The following is an 18,091-nucleotide window of genomic DNA, read 5'->3' on the forward strand; positions in this document are numbered from 1 at the left end:
TAGGCTAATAAAATTTTTATAAATTATTCAAAAATCTTGTTCGAAGTGTAACGTTACTGTATGTCGATCAGTGAAAAATTAATTTTGATTGAGAAATTAAAATTATTGTTTTAAGATTTCTAAAGAGTACTTACATATTTAAATAAATGCAATTTTATTTTTTAATTTACATGACGAGAGAAAACATGCCACTGAAAGAAAAAAATTGTTTCCACGTTTTTTTTGGCTTAATAAAAAAATTTTCATTATTTTTCAAAAGAAAATTTACTCCTTTTTATTGATTTTTGAAATGAGAGACAACTCGAACTGATCGATACCAGTGTTATCTTCTCCTTGGTAAATCCCCGCTTTCCCACGTCTAAAGTTTCAACCAATCAGAAATAGACACGCTTGTTATTTCGGGACAACAACGTGTTGACAGAACCCGGCTTCTAAAAACTGGGGAAGAGAAGACGTGATTTGAAATAAAGATGATACCACTAGGTTAGTGAAATTTTTAGTATATACTGTACTATTTTATTAGGCCTATATGTCAAAAATACGCATTTGAAAAGGGTATTATTACACCGTGCTTCTGAAGTAAAATTACTTGAAACTGAAAGTGTGTGTACATGTATTAACCTTAATTAGTTTTTGAAGATTAAATTAATTATGATTTACCATTTTTCTAGTCATTAGATTACTCGTGCTGTGTAAATTTATACCACGATCATGAGCATTTAGCAGTCCTGGGATGAGTATGTGTATTATAGGCGGGGTGGCTCATGGAGAAGGGAAATTTTTTTATCTGTGTTTATTTTTGTCTGTGTGTGATTTTTTTACGAGATTCCCTATTACACGAAATCTTAACATTTTTTCCATTAGGATGAAACATTCAGACAAAATTAAAAACTTTGTCGACAGTTCGTGCAAATCAGAAACCCAAGTACAGTATTTATAGTTCTATATATCTCTATTGGGTGTTGTTGATGCTCCAAGGAACGTGTATTCTTTAGAATGACAGACTTGAAAAATATGTACAGTTTCGACTATACAATGTTCTGAAGTTATCAAAGTACTTATGTACTTCAAAGGTTCAAAATTGATGTCGGATCTCTGTAGTCATCCATTCTTTTAATCAAAGTGAGATATGTAGTTTAACGTAATGTACACTTTAACAAATTACAGAGAGGAAGAGGAAAGCCTAATTTTTCCATCTTTCATTGATTTCCAAACCCTTATGATATCAAAGATGGCGATAACAAATGTTTTTATAACTCTCTAAAAATTATAAATGTTACATGATTTGTGGTCAATCAAGCATGTCACTATATCTTTAATCTCCCAAGTACATAGGTAATAAAGCTAACAACATAAAATTTTACATCCTAGATTATAAAGATTTGCATTCATTATTATATATGTACCGGTATATTTATTACAGGTGTTTAGCTTGGTGATAGAAACCTGAGATTTTCACCTGCTACAGTATGAATATATTAGCTCTCCGAGTTACAATTGACCTGGGGTTATTTTTTTTCTTTCTTTCCAGCGATTTTGGCTGTGGCCTTATCCTCGGCCTCTGCCCTATACTCCAGCTCAGATGATGTCCTAGAGTTAACCCCCTCTAATTTCAACAAAGAAGTCACCATGTATGATGGTCTTGTGTTTGTGGAGTTTTATGCACCATGGTAAGAGACCGTTCTATTGTTGTCCCATAGCTTAAATTGGAAACTCATCGGTGATCAAATCATCTCAATATTAAAAGTTAATCTAGCACTGAGAAATTTAAAATGCTACAGTACCTTCGTGATGACAAAGAAAAACTTAACAGCAAAGAAAAACCATGGTGATAATTATTTATCTTGATTTTTACAGGTGTGGACATTGTCAATCATTGGCTCCCGAGTGGAAAAAAGCAGCCACTGCTCTCAAGGTAAGGCTACTCCTTTAATTCCTAGTTTTGGGGGGGGGGGGGTATTGAAAGAAAACAGATTCTGAAGGAGTAGAATTATGTTTTAGCTCACCTGTGAATATAAATATGAAAACATGGTCATTGGTTTACCGGTATTGAATGGTTCTTTGTTTTGTACAGGGGGTTGTGAAGATTGCAGCAGTAAATGCTGATGAGCACCAAAGCTTAGGAGGACAATATCAGATCCAAGGGTTCCCCACCATCAAAGTCTTTGGTGCCAATAAAAACAGTCCATCTGACTACCAAGGTAACTTCTATACGACTCTCAAATGTTTGTATCAATATCAAATCATTTGTATAACCTTTTAGAGGCATATCGCAGATACCACTACATATGTTTTAAGATTTTCTAACTATGATTTCAAAAAAACATATCATTATGGATGAATCAGTGCAGACTGAAGTCTATGACATTAATATGACACATCCTTATATGGTTTATTGTACATTGTGATAGGTGGAAGAACAGCCGATGCCATTGTTGACACAGCTCTTTCCAAACTGAAATCTCTGGTTCAGGACAGGCTGAAAGGTCGTGGTGGATCAAGTGGTCGAAGTGGTGGCAGTGGTGGAAAGGTAAAATTTGTTAAAAAAACAAAACAAAACATATTTACTTGTTGGCCGTAAAACATGAAAGAGAATAGAATACCCTAATACAGGTTCTGACGTAAAAGTAATTTTACCTGTTGTCAAGAGCAGTGCTCCCACTGGACCAAAAATCATTTTCGCCACCCTAGCACAGCACAAAGAACGACCAATCTCTTGACTTAAAACAAATTTTGGTTTGAAGTTAACATTACTTTGATGAAATACACTACACATATTGGTTTGATTTGAAAGTTTTATTGACAAGTGGGATGTTGTTTCAGTCGGGTGGCGGCAGTGCTGACGATGTGGTAGAGCTGACAGACAGTAACTTTGAGCGGCTGGTGCTGGACAGTGACGACATGTGGTTGGTCGAGTTCTTTGCCCCGTGGTGTGGACATTGTAAGAACCTGGCCCCACACTGGCAGAGTGCTGCCTCAGAGATGAAGGGAAAGGTCAAGTTTGGAGCTCTGGATGCTACAGTGCACAGCGTCATGGCCAACAGATACGGGGTAAATTTTACTTTGTTTATTAGAAGTTGTAAGGTTATATTTTATGAATAATGATTTTTAACCGGGTTTTCCAACAGAAAAATCCGGTTATTAAAATGGTGAAAATGGCGGGCGGGCGGGCGGCTGCCAAAAGGGTACCCTCATTGTACAGATAACTCCTCCTACAGTTTTCAAGATAGGAAGTTGTTCTTTTGCAGATCAATTGTACATATATCAGAGGTGTGCATATTGCTAGGATTTTGATTTCTGATAATTTATCGAAAAAATACCAGCTTTTGAACTTAGTCATTTTTTGGCAAAATATTGCATATAGGGTACCCTCATTGTACGGATAACTCCTCCTACAGTTCTCAAGATAGGAAGTTGTTCTTTTGCAGATCAATTGTACATATTTTAGAGGTGTGCATATTGCTAGGATTTTGATTTCTGATAATTTATCGAAAAAATACCAGCTTTTGAACTTAGTCATTTTTTGGCAAAATATTGCATATAGGGTACCCTCATTGTACGGATAACTCCTCCTACAGTTCTCAAGATAAGAAGTTGTTCTTTTGCAGATCAATTGTACATATATCAGAGGTGTGCATATTGCTAGGATTTTGATTTCTGATAATTTATCGAAAAAATACCAGCTTTTGAACTTAGTCATTTTTTGGCAAAATATTGCATATAGGGTACCCTCATTGTACGGATAACTCCTCCTACAGTTCTCAAGATAGGAAGTTGTTCTTTTGCAGATCAATTGTACATATATCAGAGGTGTGCATATTGCTAGGATTTTGATTTCCGATAATTTATGAAAAAAATACCAGCTTTTGAACTTAGTCATTTTTTGGCAAAATATTGCATATAGGGTACCCTCATTTTACGGATAACTCCTCCTACAGTTCTCAAGATAGGAAGTTGTTCTTTTGCAGTTCAATTGTACATATGTCAGAGGTGTGCATATTGCTAGGATTTTGATTTCTGATAATTTATGAAAAAAATACCAGCTTTTGAACTTAGTCATTTTTTGGCAAAATATTGCATATAGGGTACCCTCATTGTACGGATAACTCCTCCTACAGTTCTCAAGATAAGAAGTTGTTCTTTTGCAGATCAATTGTACATATATCAGAGGTGTGCATATTGCTAGGATTTTGATTTCTGATAATTTATCGAAAAAATACCAGCTTTTGAACTTAGTCATTTTTTGGCAAAATATTGCATATAGGGTACCCTCATTTTACGGATAACTCCTCCTACAGTTCTCAAGATAAGAAGTTGTTCTTTTGCAGATCAATTGTACATATATCAGAGGTGTGCATATTGCTAGGATTTTGATTTCTGATAATTTATCGAAAAAATACCAGCTTTTGAACTTAGTCATTTTTTGGCAAAATATTGCATATAGGGTACCCTCATTGTACGGATAACTCCTCCTACAGTTCTCAAGATAGGAAGTTGTTCTTTTGTAGATCAATTGTACATATATCAGAGGTGTGCATATTGCTAGGATTTTGATTTCCGATAATTTATGAAAAAAATACCAGCTTTTGAACTTAGTCATTTTTTGGCAAAATATTGCATATAGGGTACCCTCATTTTACGGATAACTCCTCCTACAGTTCTCAAGATAGGAAGTTGTTCTTTTGCAGTTCAATTGTACATATGTCAGAGGTGTGCATATTGCTAGGATTTTGATTTCTGATAATTTATGAAAAAAATACCAGCTTTTGAACTTCGTCATTTTTTGGCAAAATGTTGCATATACATGTAGGGTACTTCATTTCACTGGATAAGGGTTGACATGGATTATGGATACAGTTTACATAAAAGAAAACCCGGTTTGCTGTCACATTGACAGCATTTCACTTGTTGAAATATCCTATACAACAGTGAGACATGGTTAAAGCAGATATGCTTATTACAAATTCATCCTTAGTATCAACTCTGTTTCATTCCCCTATTATTAATATTGTATTAAAAACTTATAAAATTTAACAAATTATGTTTATATTGAATCAAAATGGCTTGTCCCTAACCCTTTGGTATAGCATATTTTACTGTACTTTCTAATGGGAGTTTTAAAAATTGTTTATGAGAAATGTGCCTTCTTTTGTCTAGGTCCGAGGATATCCCACCATCAAGATGTTCCCTGCCGGTAAGAAGGACGGAGATGCCATGGAATATGATGGAGGGCGAACCTCTTCAGACATTGTCAACTGGGCCACAGAAAAACTCGCTGAGAACCTCCCTCCCCCGGAAGTTGTACAGGTATACCCGTAGCTTTGAATAAAGATATTGTTTTAGGGGTCAAAAGGTGTATGGGGATAATTCTTGATTTGGGCCAATATTTTCAGTTTTAATAGATGCACATTTATTATTTGGGTCATTGTTAGTAATGTGAAAACATCTGAAAACTTTTTTGTAAGACCTCCGTAAGGTTTACAAGGTAAAGCCATATATTTTTTTGTGTAGATAAACCACTGCGATAAAGTTAGCATTCTTTGTTCTCTTAACTTCAATCCAATTTCCTTTTTTTCAACAGATTGTGTCCCAAGACACCATCAAGACAAACTGCGAGGAGAAGCAGCTGTGTGTGGTAGCAGTCCTCCCCCACATTCTGGACTGTCAGTCCAAGTGTCGAAATGACTACATTCAGATCCTGAAGGACCTGAGCACAAAGTACAAGAAACAACCCTGGGGGTAAGAATCCTGTTGCTCTGTCTCAGAGAAAATAAACACACAATTTAGAAATTTTGTGTTATCCATGGTTAAATCTGTACATGTATGGTTATCTGTGCTGTATGGTAAATTTTGACAATTAACGTTGGTTTCTGTATTATTTGTTTGCTGTTGATTTGTTTTGTGACCACTGTTGTTAATTTGTTTTGTATTCGTGATTGTAGATGGGTGTGGTCTGAAGCGGGTCAACAGATGGAGCTTGAGGCTGCTCTTGGCATTGGTGGATTTGGTTATCCGGTATGTATCAATTCTCTACAACCATACCGATTTATTGTGCTATTAGTTCTGACTGTCAAGCTACTGGGCAGTGCACGTGTCTGACTGCTGGGCAGTACTATTCATAATTTCAGCACAAAATCCTACTTTAATGAAAAAATATTTTTTTCATATTTCTGTTGGTTGTGCATTGTTATGCAAGTTTTAATTTTTATAACTGAACTAAAGGTAAACATTTCTGTGTCTTGTACTAGCCCTGTATCTAAAGAATGCATCTGATTTACCATTTAGCAAAATGCACAGCATTGCAAAGTTCATTGTAAATAAATTCTTTTGCAGGCTATGGCAGCTGTAAACACAAGAAAACAAGTTTATGTTTTACTGAAGGGTCCGTTTAGTGAAAAAGGCATTAATGAATACCTCAGGTAAAAGCTTTAATTTGTGTGAAATTTGAACAGAAATTTTTGTATAGAATATTTTCTCTAATAAATTCCTCCTAATATACTTCTTCAATATTGTAAGAGGGGCAGAAACTCATGAATTCACTAAACTAACTACTGGTAACTTTGATTCTCTCAGACTCTCTCTCTTTATGAAATACATAATTTCAATAAGAGAGAAAAAGTTACTTTTATGGCCATTTTTTTCTTTTATAAAGTGGAAATATGCAAAAATAACAAACCCGTGTTTTTATATTTACAGAGATTTATCATACGGCAAGGGTGCTCCTATCCCTCTCAAAGATACCAAGATTGCCAACATCGAAAAAACTGAACCCTGGGATGGAAAAGATGGAGAGGTAAATAAAAAGATTTCAATGTTAAGTATATGAACTATTGTCAGGTGTTTTTGGGCAGAAATTAAAAACATTGAAATTTTATTTATTGTTTCTTAAGTGAAACACAACTGGAAAGAGTTGTTCCCCTTTAAATTTTAAAGCAGCAACTTTTTAAAATGAAATAAATTTTCCTTTCAGCTCCCTGTTGAAGATGATATAGATCTGAGCGACATTGACCTGGATGATGGAAAAGATGAACTATAGTGACTATTTTGGAAGGAGTTAGTGTGTGCATGTGTGTACATGTGTTTATCTGAGAGTGAATGAATAAGAGGGAAAATTTGTTGTTTTTTTGGTGTATTTTGTATTTGTCTTATTTCATTCCTCATGGTGAGTGTTGATGGGATAGTATTTCAATCAGAGGTCACTAGATGACCCTTTTAACTGTACTTTATGTCAGGTTTTTGACATTTCAATGTATAAATGTTTATATTGTCACTACATCTACTTTCGTTTTTTAAATTGAAAATCCAAGTGACACGGGGAAGAAGAATCATCTGATTATGTTATATGATATCAGTTATTTGATGCTGATGACCAGAAGAATGCAGCCTAGTGGATGCTATTTTTGTAATTGATGGTGTGAATGCTTTATGACAATTTATTTATCATTTATGAATGTTGAAAATTTATTAAAAAATGTAAAATTTAATGCATTTGTACTTTGTTTTTTATGTATGGTAATGTCATTGTAACATAACATTCCCTTCAATCTGTTCTTATATACGGGTAGTCTACAGTGTTAATGCTGCAGTTTTGCCTGCCCAAATTCAGCCAACATGCATGTACACTTAAAAATTAACTAGAGTGTATAAATAAAGCTATAATTGTCCTTGTGTACAGTCATTGGACATTTCTTATTTTATTATTTGTAAGCAAATCATCGGAAACTTCATAACAAAATCTATTTTGTGAGTTAAGAGCAATTTTCATTGATAGGAATACAAAATAATGATTCAGTCAATTTGATTCATATAGATAAGATCAACTAATACAGATATAAACAAAAATCATGTCCATTTTGATGAATATCAGTTTATAAACATCAGAGTTACAAGAACTCCAAAGCAGTTTCAAAACAGTTTTGAGAAAATTCAACTGTACATAAACAAGCCTTGATCAGCAAAAAATGAATTCAAACATTCATAGTGTGATGTGAAAATTAGATCTCATAATTAGGACTAAAGAAACGCAACATAATAATTCGCTCTCAATATCCGAAATAAAAGGATAATATTACCAGTTATTATTGAAGAAAACAATCCCAATACAGTTTGGTGTTTTACATTATAGACATTTTACATGTACAACCAATATGGTTCACATAACACCTCAGTTTTGTATCAGTACATAAATTTATTAACGTACACATATAAACTAGAAGTAGCAATATTTCTATCAAAAAAGTGCATTACCGGGGGTACATACAGTTAGCAACAAAGTGGGTTATTCAACAACAGGAAATAAATCTGCAAATTCATACTGCTAGCCAGTAAGTCTTTGATTTAAAGACAGTTTACTCCTCTATCAAATTATGTCAGTTTACGAATTATGAATTGTGCTATAAAAATACGTAAAGAAATTTCATAATTTTGTTAAGATAATACACATGTAGATATTCACAGCTGCAAATTTTAACAGCAAATAAATGTCTCAAATCTTTTAAATAAACTCCAAAACTAACAATTACATAGATCTATTTACACTGTATAACTTCATATCAATTTCAAAAATTGCACTGGTATTCGAAACATTCAAAAGGGAGACATTGAAACAATCCTTTATTGGTAAAAAAAATGACTGGTTTTGACAAAGGTTATTGCAAATTGAAATAATTGTAAATTATAGATTCTAAGCATTCCGTCGTCATCTGCGTCTCTCTCCTTTCTGTGTTCGTTTTTTCTCCGTTTCCTTTCTGTCTTTCTCCTTCTGTTTTTGTTGCTCTCGGTCTTGTTTGTCCTTTTCCTTTTTCTTCTCGTATTCCTGTTTCGACTGCTCTCGGTGCTCCTGAACTGCTCGCGTCACTGCTTCGGCATTGTCATTTTTCTCTAACTTTCCTATAAAATATAAATAACAATGTACACAGTACTAAAGGTAGAAATGGCTTCTTATAAGAAAAAAAATAACCAGGAAATTGACAAAATGATTATATATACAGCTATGTAGAATGAAAAAAAAGATGATTTGATTTGATAAATACATTCTTGAATGTACATATGTATTTGTGTTCTACTGTGGTTTCATCAATATTCGTTGAATACTAATTTCGTTATTAAGTTGATCCACGAAATTAAGTGCTCATTGAAGTGCAATTTCTATTAACATTCTGTATTGAATATGGTCATTGGCCACGAATTTACGTATCCTTGAAACTGTGATATTCACTTTATCCACAAAAATTGATACCCTTGAATATTAATGAAACCATAGTATGTTAAATAAGAATTGATGAAATGAGTTTGGTATACAGTAATCTGGTTTGGACTGAATCTACAAGGCTTTTTAAATGGTATGGGACATCTCCATTTTGCGACATTCTTCCTATCGAAATAAACATTTAGATATTTTTCTTTCCCAAATCAGTTATCTAACAGCATAGTGCAATGGGTAAGGTCGTTACCTACGGATCCGTAAGTCTTGAGTTGGAAACCAGCTGGGGCTTTTAAAATTTTCACTTTTCCAAAAAATTTTAAAACTTAATTTTTGGTCAAATTTTGTAAAATCAGAAAATTTTTAACCAGTATTAAAAAGTATTTTAATTATATTGATTTTTTATCGACATTAATATTGACAAGTGTCCCATACCACCTTAAGAATGTCTTACCTGCATTACCTCCCCCTGGGTCTTCATCATCATCTCTAGGTCAAAGGTCAAGGTTTAAATGGTTGGTAAATGTATCGAGTACATATTTATCTGCTTTGTGATTCTACAGTCTACACTTTAAAAATCTTACAAGAGGGAAATGGAAGAACTTTATAATTATTTCAATAAAGGACTGGAATTATTATAAATTCTTCCAAAATACACAATTTGGATTTTCTTTGCTTGGATGGGAATTAAATAACCATCAAATTAAATGCTTTTTGAAGGTAATAGTCAGAGAAACAATTAAGATCATAAAATTTTCACTTTTACCTTATCATCTAAATACCGGTATATCAATTTGCGATAATGTTATGAAGGATACGTTTCTCCATCTGAAACAGCCCCATACTGAGCTAAAATGGCCTCTTTTCGAGCGATTTCATCTGCACTTTTTTCCTTTGGCTTTACACTCTCTATTTTCTGGTTCTCTAGAATCTCAGACAATTGGGTAGCTAATGTACTAGTATCTGCAAAAGTTGACAAGTTGGATCTATGTTTAAAATTAAAGTAAAATTGCCCTATGTATAAAAGAACTGATTCATTGACAGTTACTACAAACATTTCCCTGGTATCTCTGGAGAGAGGGTCTTAAATTTATAATCAATGATACATGTTATTCTGGGTACTTTTTGTTTAAGACGTTTTAAGGAAAAATTTTCTATCTGGTCAGATTAACACTGCTTCTATGGAGAGTTTGTTGTATTAAACTGACCTGTCTCTGCTTTTGCTTGTTTGCTATGCTCTTGATTCCACCTCTGTACTATTTCATCACACACTGTCTCTTTCTCTTCCTCCTAAGGAAACAATTACATGTAATTTCATTTATACTTCAGATGGACAAATAAAATTGAGTTGATATAACAAGGTTTACATGACAGTCACATATTGTACTCTGAAACTGAGGACAAAACAGATGGCTGGAACTCAACACACACTATTGTATACCTGAATGTGGTAGAGTCAAATTCATGTATATGGCATTCCTACTAATGATTAAGCTTTGTGATTTAAGCTAGTGATTTAACCCTACAGCTTGGTTGGTAGAGTGCTGGATTTGTAAGCAAGAGGACATCGGTTCAAACCCCAGCAGAAGCAGTATATTTCTTTGTTACATTTGCACCCACAGTGGGTCCTGAGCATTCTCTGGCAGGTGAGTGAACAGGTGTTGGCACTCAGGAAAATTTAGAGACGACTCTTTGTTGGAGAGAACAACGCCATAAATTATGTACATGTATATGACATTCCTACTAGCTTTGGGTAATTGAAATAACCCAAAACTCGATCGGTAGATGGTTGAATGACCTTATAGGCTCAAACCCTAACAGAGACAAAATTTGTCTTTGTCTTACAGAGCATACATGATTTACCATGTTTACAAGTGGTAAATGCAACTATACTTTATGATTTTTGTCTTATGATAACTATTCTTACAGTAGTGTACAGTGACACTGTAGATGTAGATGTTTGTGTAAAACGCAGGCTAGTTTTAAATAATTTCCAAGACTAAAAAAATGGTTTTACCAACACTTCGCCCAAAATTCCCAAGATGGATTCGCGTGTATCCTCTTCGTCTGTTTCTGTTTCGAGGATACCAGTAATGTAAGTAACAAAAACCTCCGTATCAACTTCAGGATTCAGAGAAGTCAATCTTTCTCCTAACCAGTCCTCAAAGCTAACACTGGCAGCTGCCATTTTTTAGTTCGGGTTATTCTCCAATGATCGGTAATTTTCAATATATTGTAAAGGAAAAACTTTGAAAGTATCCGAAAGGACGAAAAATGGCAGCCCCCATTGTTTTGGCATGACATGAAGCATACAAGTAAGATATTTTAGTAAATTCTGTGTTATAGTTAGGTATAAGTTTTAAGAATTATTAAAAACGAGAAATTGATTCATTTATGATAACGTTTGTTGCATAGAACGCGTATGTATCTTTAAATGTTTGTTTTAAATGTTTGTATATCTGAGGAAATTCGCATTACCGTGATGATAGTCCAGTTTCTGAAAGCTTGGCGCATACAGCCGGAGAATAATATTAATTTCGTAATTGAAAAACTTGTATGGTTGATTTAAATATATAAATGAATATTGCAGAGATAGCTTCAGATACGGAGCCTGATCTCCATTATCAAGGATGCTAGAAAAACCTACTACATCACTCAAGCTTGATCATGTTGATAGATGTGTTTGTTGTTGAATGATAAATAATGATTTCTTATATAGGCCTTTAGTAATGTATGATATGAAACACCATTGTATTATATGATACAATTTTATATAATATAATATTATATTGGTAAAAAATGTATGATATTATATTATTTATCAATTTTTTTTGCATGATCCTCTATGATATTGTATAATATGATATTGTTAACTTACATATAATATAAATGAATACATTATTGTATCACATGAAATTGTATCATATTATACTGTAATATATAATATTGTATAATATGATACTATATTGTATACTATGTTATTGTATTATATAATAATTTATTGTATCACATGATATTGTTTCATAGATATGATATTATACTGTTGTATCAAGTTTAAATTTGCATTGTTCTACTATTTGAAGGAAAGATGATACCACTATATACTAGACTCTGCTTCAGAAGGATATTGACAACAAAAGAGAGTTTTCTACTGTGCAACCAAAGATATTCACAGAGCCTCAAGTCGAACCCCAGCCATCAAGTCTTAGTCTCAACCACAGATGACATTTACACAAATCTAGCTCTTGAAGAATGGCTGTATGAAAAGGAGAACCTGACAGACAAATCTATTCTGTTTATGTGGCAAAACAAACCTTCTGTGGTGATAGGAAGGCATCAGAACCCGTGGCTGGAGTGCAATGTTCCTAGACTCAGGGACTGTGGCATTGATTTGGCTCGGAGAATAAGCGGAGGGGGGTGTGTATACCACGACTTGGGAAATCTGAACTGTTCTTTCTTGAAGGCTAAACCTCTGTACAACAGGAGACAAAATCTAGACCTGGTGGTTAGAGCCATTACATCTCACTGGGATGTGGATCTACAAGTCAATGTCAGGGAAGACATTGTGTTAGAGGGCCTCTATAAGGTAAAATGTTTAGGATTTGATTCCAAATTTTAGGAAAATTTTCAAAGGTTGTTGTATGAGATTTTTTTTTTTTAATTTGTATATGTACCAATATCTTTAACTTACAGATGTAAATAAAATATAGTTTGTGATTGATGAAATCCTTTTTTAACATTTCTTTATTTCCGTCTTATATTTCATCAAGATATTTTACTTGATTTAAATTCAGAACACTGTACATGCTATTACATGTACCATTCAGAGTTTTATAATTGCTGAACTAATTGCATATTGTATTGAATGTACCTATATGGGGTTTTTTTTAAGGTAGCTCTCTATACCTTGAAATATTTTCTCAAATCAGCAGAAAATTACTTGATTATGATAGATATCATAATGGATAAGAAGTATTTAAGTCAAAGATTACATACATATTCATATTACATATAAATTACATTTTCGAAAATTTAATTCAGTAAACACAAACAAAAGCTCCATGCGGATTCGAACTCATGATCTGATCAGAAGCCCAATACTTTAACCACATGCTGAGCTATGACGATATACAACCGAAAGAATGATATAAACAGTTTAACAAAACCTTCAAATCGCCATCTTGTGACGTAGTGTCTTAAAAAATTTAAGTCTGGGTGTAGTAAGGTACCTATTAAGATAAACTATTATATTGTACTGGTATTTTTGGGTTGTCTTTTACATGTAGGTCTTGTGCCAATAGAAACTTTGGGTGTTTATTTAATAAATAATTCTTAAAAATTTCTTTATAACACTAGGTGTCAGGAACAGCCTCCAAGCTGGGAAAACACAATACATTTCATCACTTTACTCTACTTCATGATGTCAATGTAGAAAACCTTGAGATGGCATTGGAAAGTCCAATGAAGGTAAAAATTGTCAGGTTAACAACTGTTAATCCACAGGACTTTGACACTATGCCAATTAACATTTCTTTTCAAGTTGGGATGGAGTCACTCAGTAAAGAATTGCCAATTGTGTCTATCCCAGTATTACAATTGTAGTAGGAAAGGAGGAATAAGTATATAAATACAATGAAAACATATGGCTGGACCATATAGCTCCAACTACTACATTCCTACCTCCTTATATAGTCTTCAACCGCGAAGACCCAACACAAGTTCACCTTGTCAGGACATATATTTATATGCCTGAACAAGGAAGGCCATGGCACCATCTGTAATAGGAAAGGAGGAATAAGTATATAAATACAATGAAAACATATGGCTGGACTGGGAATCGAACCCGGGACCCCTGCAACTCTAGTCAGGAGCTCTACCACTGAGCTACCCAGACGGTTATCCACAGTCCATATAGCCCCGACTACTACACAATCACAATTTATTGGTCAGAAAATTAAAAGTTAAAGAAAGAATTCTCAACTAGACACTTGTTGCAAAAGCAACAAAAAGGTCTTCCGTTTTGATATACATGTATCAGTTTAACTGTAAGACATTGCTTCTCTCACATAGAAAAAGAAGTGGATATGATAATTATTGTGAATGATACATCCAGACGTTACTTACATGTAAAACAACGAGAATGAAAAAGAAATCAATTTTTGAAGTACTTTCTGTGACGACCGGAAGCAACGCCGATCTAAACAAAAATGTTAACCATTTGTACAATCATAAGTTAATCCTTCCTCAGAGTTTGGTTGTTCACGTCTCTGCCAAATCTAAGATCTCTTTGAAACAATAATTTTTTTGTCTCGGGACCGGAAACAGACAAACGGAAGTGATTAATAAAAACAAAAGCTGGTGTTTCTCGTACATTTAATTAGCGTACATCACTGTTTATCAGGCTAGATGAAACACCCAATAAAATCAGTTAAACTTGTTAAAAACATGATTTGTTTGAACCCTTCCGGTAAGAACCGGTTCTTAAAATTGACAGAATTAAACCCATTAAACACATCCCCAATCAAATTTCTATTAATCATGAGAGCTTCGTGTCTGAATCACTTACAGTGACAACAATTTCGCGGACATCAAATTTGTAAAAATGAAAGTTACACAGATATATTTGAGATATCTCACCGGAAGTAAAATTTATTTGCTAATTTAACATTATATAGATGACATATGTAAGATTATATACTGATATTTTCTTTTTATGTAAAATGAATAATATTTGAAAAAAAACCTAATTTTTATAGTGCTTCCGGTGACGACCGGAAGTTACGCCGAACAATACATTATAGTGTAAACACATGTACATACATACTTCCATCATCCCACAAAGATTGATTATTCAAGTCGTCACCGGTTTTGAGATCTCTAGGAATCAAGGTTTTTTGTTTCGGGACAGGAAACGGACAAACGGAAGTGTTTGATGAAAATGAAAGTAAGTATTTCTTAACCATTACACAACAGGACTTTATTGCCTATCAATTTGTCTTACATTGTCAAACAAAAACAGTTAAACTCTTAACCAACTTGAATTGTTTGAACTCTTCGGGTGTGGACCGGAAGTAACGGTTGACAAAATGAGAGCGGTTAAAAACATCTTCTATCAAATGTCTACCAGCCATGTAAGCTTTGTGTCTTGGTCACTTACAGTTTATGAGATTTCGCTGTAATAATAGTTTTTTAAAAAGAGTACCTGAGATATTTGAGATATCTCACCGGAAGTATTTTTTTTGTTTATTAATCATCGTATAGATGACATATGAAAGCGCTTATACTTATATTTCAATTTTGTGTTAAAGAAATAAAATTCGTAAAAACATAATTTTTGAAGTCGTTCCGGTGACGACCGGAAGTTACGACGAACAAAACAAAATAGTTTAAACACATCTACAACTATAGGTCTATCATCCCTCAAAGTTTGGAGGTTCAAGTCATTATCGTTTCTGAGATCTCATTGTCCATAGCTTTTTGTCGCGGGACAGGAAATGGACGACAGGAAGTGAATTTTGAAAAAAAAAACTTGGAGATATTATTGTTCTTTATCAGTCCTAAAAATTTCAAGAAAATCCATCTATGCATCTCTGAGAAATCGGGTTAAACTTTTAAAAAACTTGATTTGTTTGAACTCTTCCTGTGTGGACCGGAAGTGACGGTCGACAAAATAAAAACAGTTAAGCACATCTTCTATCAAATGTCTATCATCCTTGTAAGTTTCGTGTCTTGATCACTTACAGTTTCTGAGATCTTGGGGTTCAAACATTTATTTTGAAAAAGGCTTCATGAGATATTTGGGATATCTCACCGGAAGTAGAATTTTTATGTTTATTAATCATCGGATAGATGACATATGTAAGCATTTATACTTATATTTCAATTCTCCGAGAAATATATTAAATGCGTAAAAACATAATTTTTGAAGAGCTTCCGGTGACGACCGGAAGTTACGACGAACAAAACAAAATAGTTTAAACACGTCTACAACTATAGGTCTATCATCCCTCAAAGTTTGGAGTTTCAAGTCTTTATCGTTTTTGAGATCTCATTGTCCATAGCTTTTTGTCGCGGGACAGGAAACGGACGACAGGAAGTGAATTTTGAAAAAATGAAAAAAACGCCTAGAGATATTATCATTTTTTATCAGTCCTGAAAATTTCAAGAAAATCCATCCAGCCATCTCTGAGAAATCTTGTGGACAAAAAAAGGAAAAAAAAAAAGAATAATAATAATAATAATAATAATAAGAAACATTACAATCACTATAAGGTCTTCCGTTGGAAACGGAAGACCTTAAATAGTGATCTTTTACTTTTTTGTTCTTTTTGCACTTGCAGGCAGGTATATGTAATTTTTAATGATTACTGGTAGGCTGTCCAAAGTGAATCCTATGTTTAATGGAGCCCACATGCATAGGTTTAGGAAAAATTGTGTTTTTAAAGAACATGCAAACAAACTCTTATTTATATTTTATCTTTCCTGGTTATATTTTACTAGACTACTGCAATCTTTAGAAATTTGAAATTTTTAGAGCACATTATGGACTCTATATATTCAGATACTCAATGGGATTGTCAAGAAAGATCATTATTAAAGGGGTAACCTACGTACATATAGCTGAATACTCAGTGACTGTAATTGTATTAATGAAAATGATTAAAAGTCACTTGTTTAAAATTTTGATTGTTGAAATTTAATTGTCCTTCTTCCTAGGTTTGGTATTTAGAAGTGACATTAAACATAGAATCAACTTTGGGCAGCGTTATGAATAAAAGACAAGGTAGCTAAAATAATTTTCAGACACATTATTCTGTAGATGGGTGTACAAAGCAAAGCCACAGAAAGCACGAGATCCCGCATAAAAAACCTATCCGAGTGCGATTTCACCATAGATTTTATGTCATTGGTGGATGTCATAGGCCACCAGTTCTACAAAGAGGCTGGGGTTCAGGTAACGTATTGTGTAATTATGTTGAATACATTCACTAAATTTTGTGTATTGTAGCATTTTAAAAAAAATTACTGCTTGCAACATAATAGGTAAATATTACACAACCTTTGAAAAATACTGTATTGCTGTTAGGAGTATTTAACATCTTGCTTGTTGTTTTAGGGAGAAATAGAGTGGATCAATCCAAAAGATGAGTCCATATTCCCAGGGGTGTCAGAATTCAGGAAGCTGGCAGAAGGATGGGAGTGGAAATTCGGAAAAACACCTAAATTTTCTACAAATAGAACATTTACCTCAGACAAACTTGGGACAGAGCTGTCTTTGATCTGTAATTTTGAGAAAGGAAGGATACACAAAGCTGAGATTGTCTGTGACTGTAGTACAACAACTGTCAAAGACTATACGGACACTCTTCAGAGAGAGCTTTTAGGACAAAGACTGTGTAGGGAAGATTTGAACCAAGTATTAAAGGTGCATGATTTATCTCACCTTGTCAGACATGAACAGTTGGTGATAGAATGGATAAATCAGTGCTGTGTGCAAGCTCTTTGTACTGGAGTCTAGTGATATTTATGTTTAATTGTGCTTGTTTTTAAACTGATGTCTTTCAATAAAAAATTTTAATCAGGAAAAATAACAATTTTCAATTGATGAATAAATACTTTTTATAATATAAACATCAGAACACAGAAAAACAGGATAATAGTAACAGACTTTAAACAAATTTATGCTTATATTGAGGTCAGTTTCACACCTAATTATTACGGTATACATGTATGTATTTGTAACATGATTTACAAATATACGTATAAGACAAAATCATATCCTCAGCCCTTCAGTGTATGTATTTTACTGCATGTTGTATTAATAAAGGAGCATTCAAAATATTTACTAAAATCTTTAGATAATAATAATGTTCTGTATGCAAACATTCT

The 18,091-nt window shown here is 33.6% G+C and overlaps 3 protein-coding genes across 4 annotated transcripts; 2 read left to right on the forward strand and 1 right to left on the reverse strand.

Annotated features, from left to right (window-relative positions):
* The first annotated feature begins 344 nt into the window (after positions 1–344).
* LOC105341388 (protein disulfide-isomerase A6) lies at positions 345–7,484 on the forward strand. Its single transcript, XM_011447898.4, has 12 exons — positions 345–483; positions 1,532–1,670; positions 1,858–1,915; positions 2,075–2,201; positions 2,412–2,530; positions 2,824–3,051; positions 5,158–5,307; positions 5,582–5,739; positions 5,943–6,015; positions 6,334–6,419; positions 6,697–6,793; positions 6,971–7,484. Exons 1-12 carry the CDS (start codon positions 471–473, stop codon positions 7,034–7,036), a joined length of 1,314 nt encoding a protein of 437 aa, XP_011446200.2. The 5' UTR covers positions 345–470; the 3' UTR covers positions 7,037–7,484.
* A 1,112-nt stretch (positions 7,485–8,596) lies between these two features.
* On the reverse strand, positions 8,597–11,425 carry LOC105341389 (coiled-coil domain-containing protein 43). The gene is made up of 5 exons (XM_011447899.4): positions 11,220–11,425; positions 10,411–10,492; positions 10,021–10,165; positions 9,657–9,691; positions 8,597–8,889 (listed from the first exon to the last, which is right to left on the reverse strand). Exons 1-5 carry the CDS (start codon positions 11,388–11,390, stop codon positions 8,699–8,701), a joined length of 624 nt encoding a protein of 207 aa, XP_011446201.3. The 5' UTR covers positions 11,391–11,425; the 3' UTR covers positions 8,597–8,698.
* A 21-nt stretch (positions 11,426–11,446) lies between these two features.
* Positions 11,447–18,043, forward strand: LOC105324545 (lipoyl amidotransferase LIPT1, mitochondrial). Of its 2 annotated transcripts, none has more exons than XM_034463661.2 (5): positions 11,447–11,517; positions 12,286–12,788; positions 13,559–13,669; positions 17,022–17,156; positions 17,319–18,043. In XM_034463661.2, exons 1-5 carry the CDS (start codon positions 11,505–11,507, stop codon positions 17,718–17,720), a joined length of 1,164 nt encoding a protein of 387 aa, XP_034319552.2. In that variant the 5' UTR covers positions 11,447–11,504; the 3' UTR covers positions 17,721–18,043. The 2 variants fall into 2 exon arrangements, with proteins under 2 accessions (XP_034319552.2, XP_065940165.1); XM_066084093.1 differs by lacking the exon at positions 11,447–11,517 and adding an exon at positions 11,573–11,741.
* The last annotated feature ends 48 nt before the right edge of the window (positions 18,044–18,091 follow it).

This window comes from Magallana gigas, chromosome 5, assembly GCF_963853765.1.
Source record: "Magallana gigas chromosome 5, xbMagGiga1.1, whole genome shotgun sequence".
In the NCBI taxonomy this organism is placed as follows: Eukaryota; Metazoa; Mollusca; class Bivalvia; order Ostreida; family Ostreidae; genus Magallana; species Magallana gigas.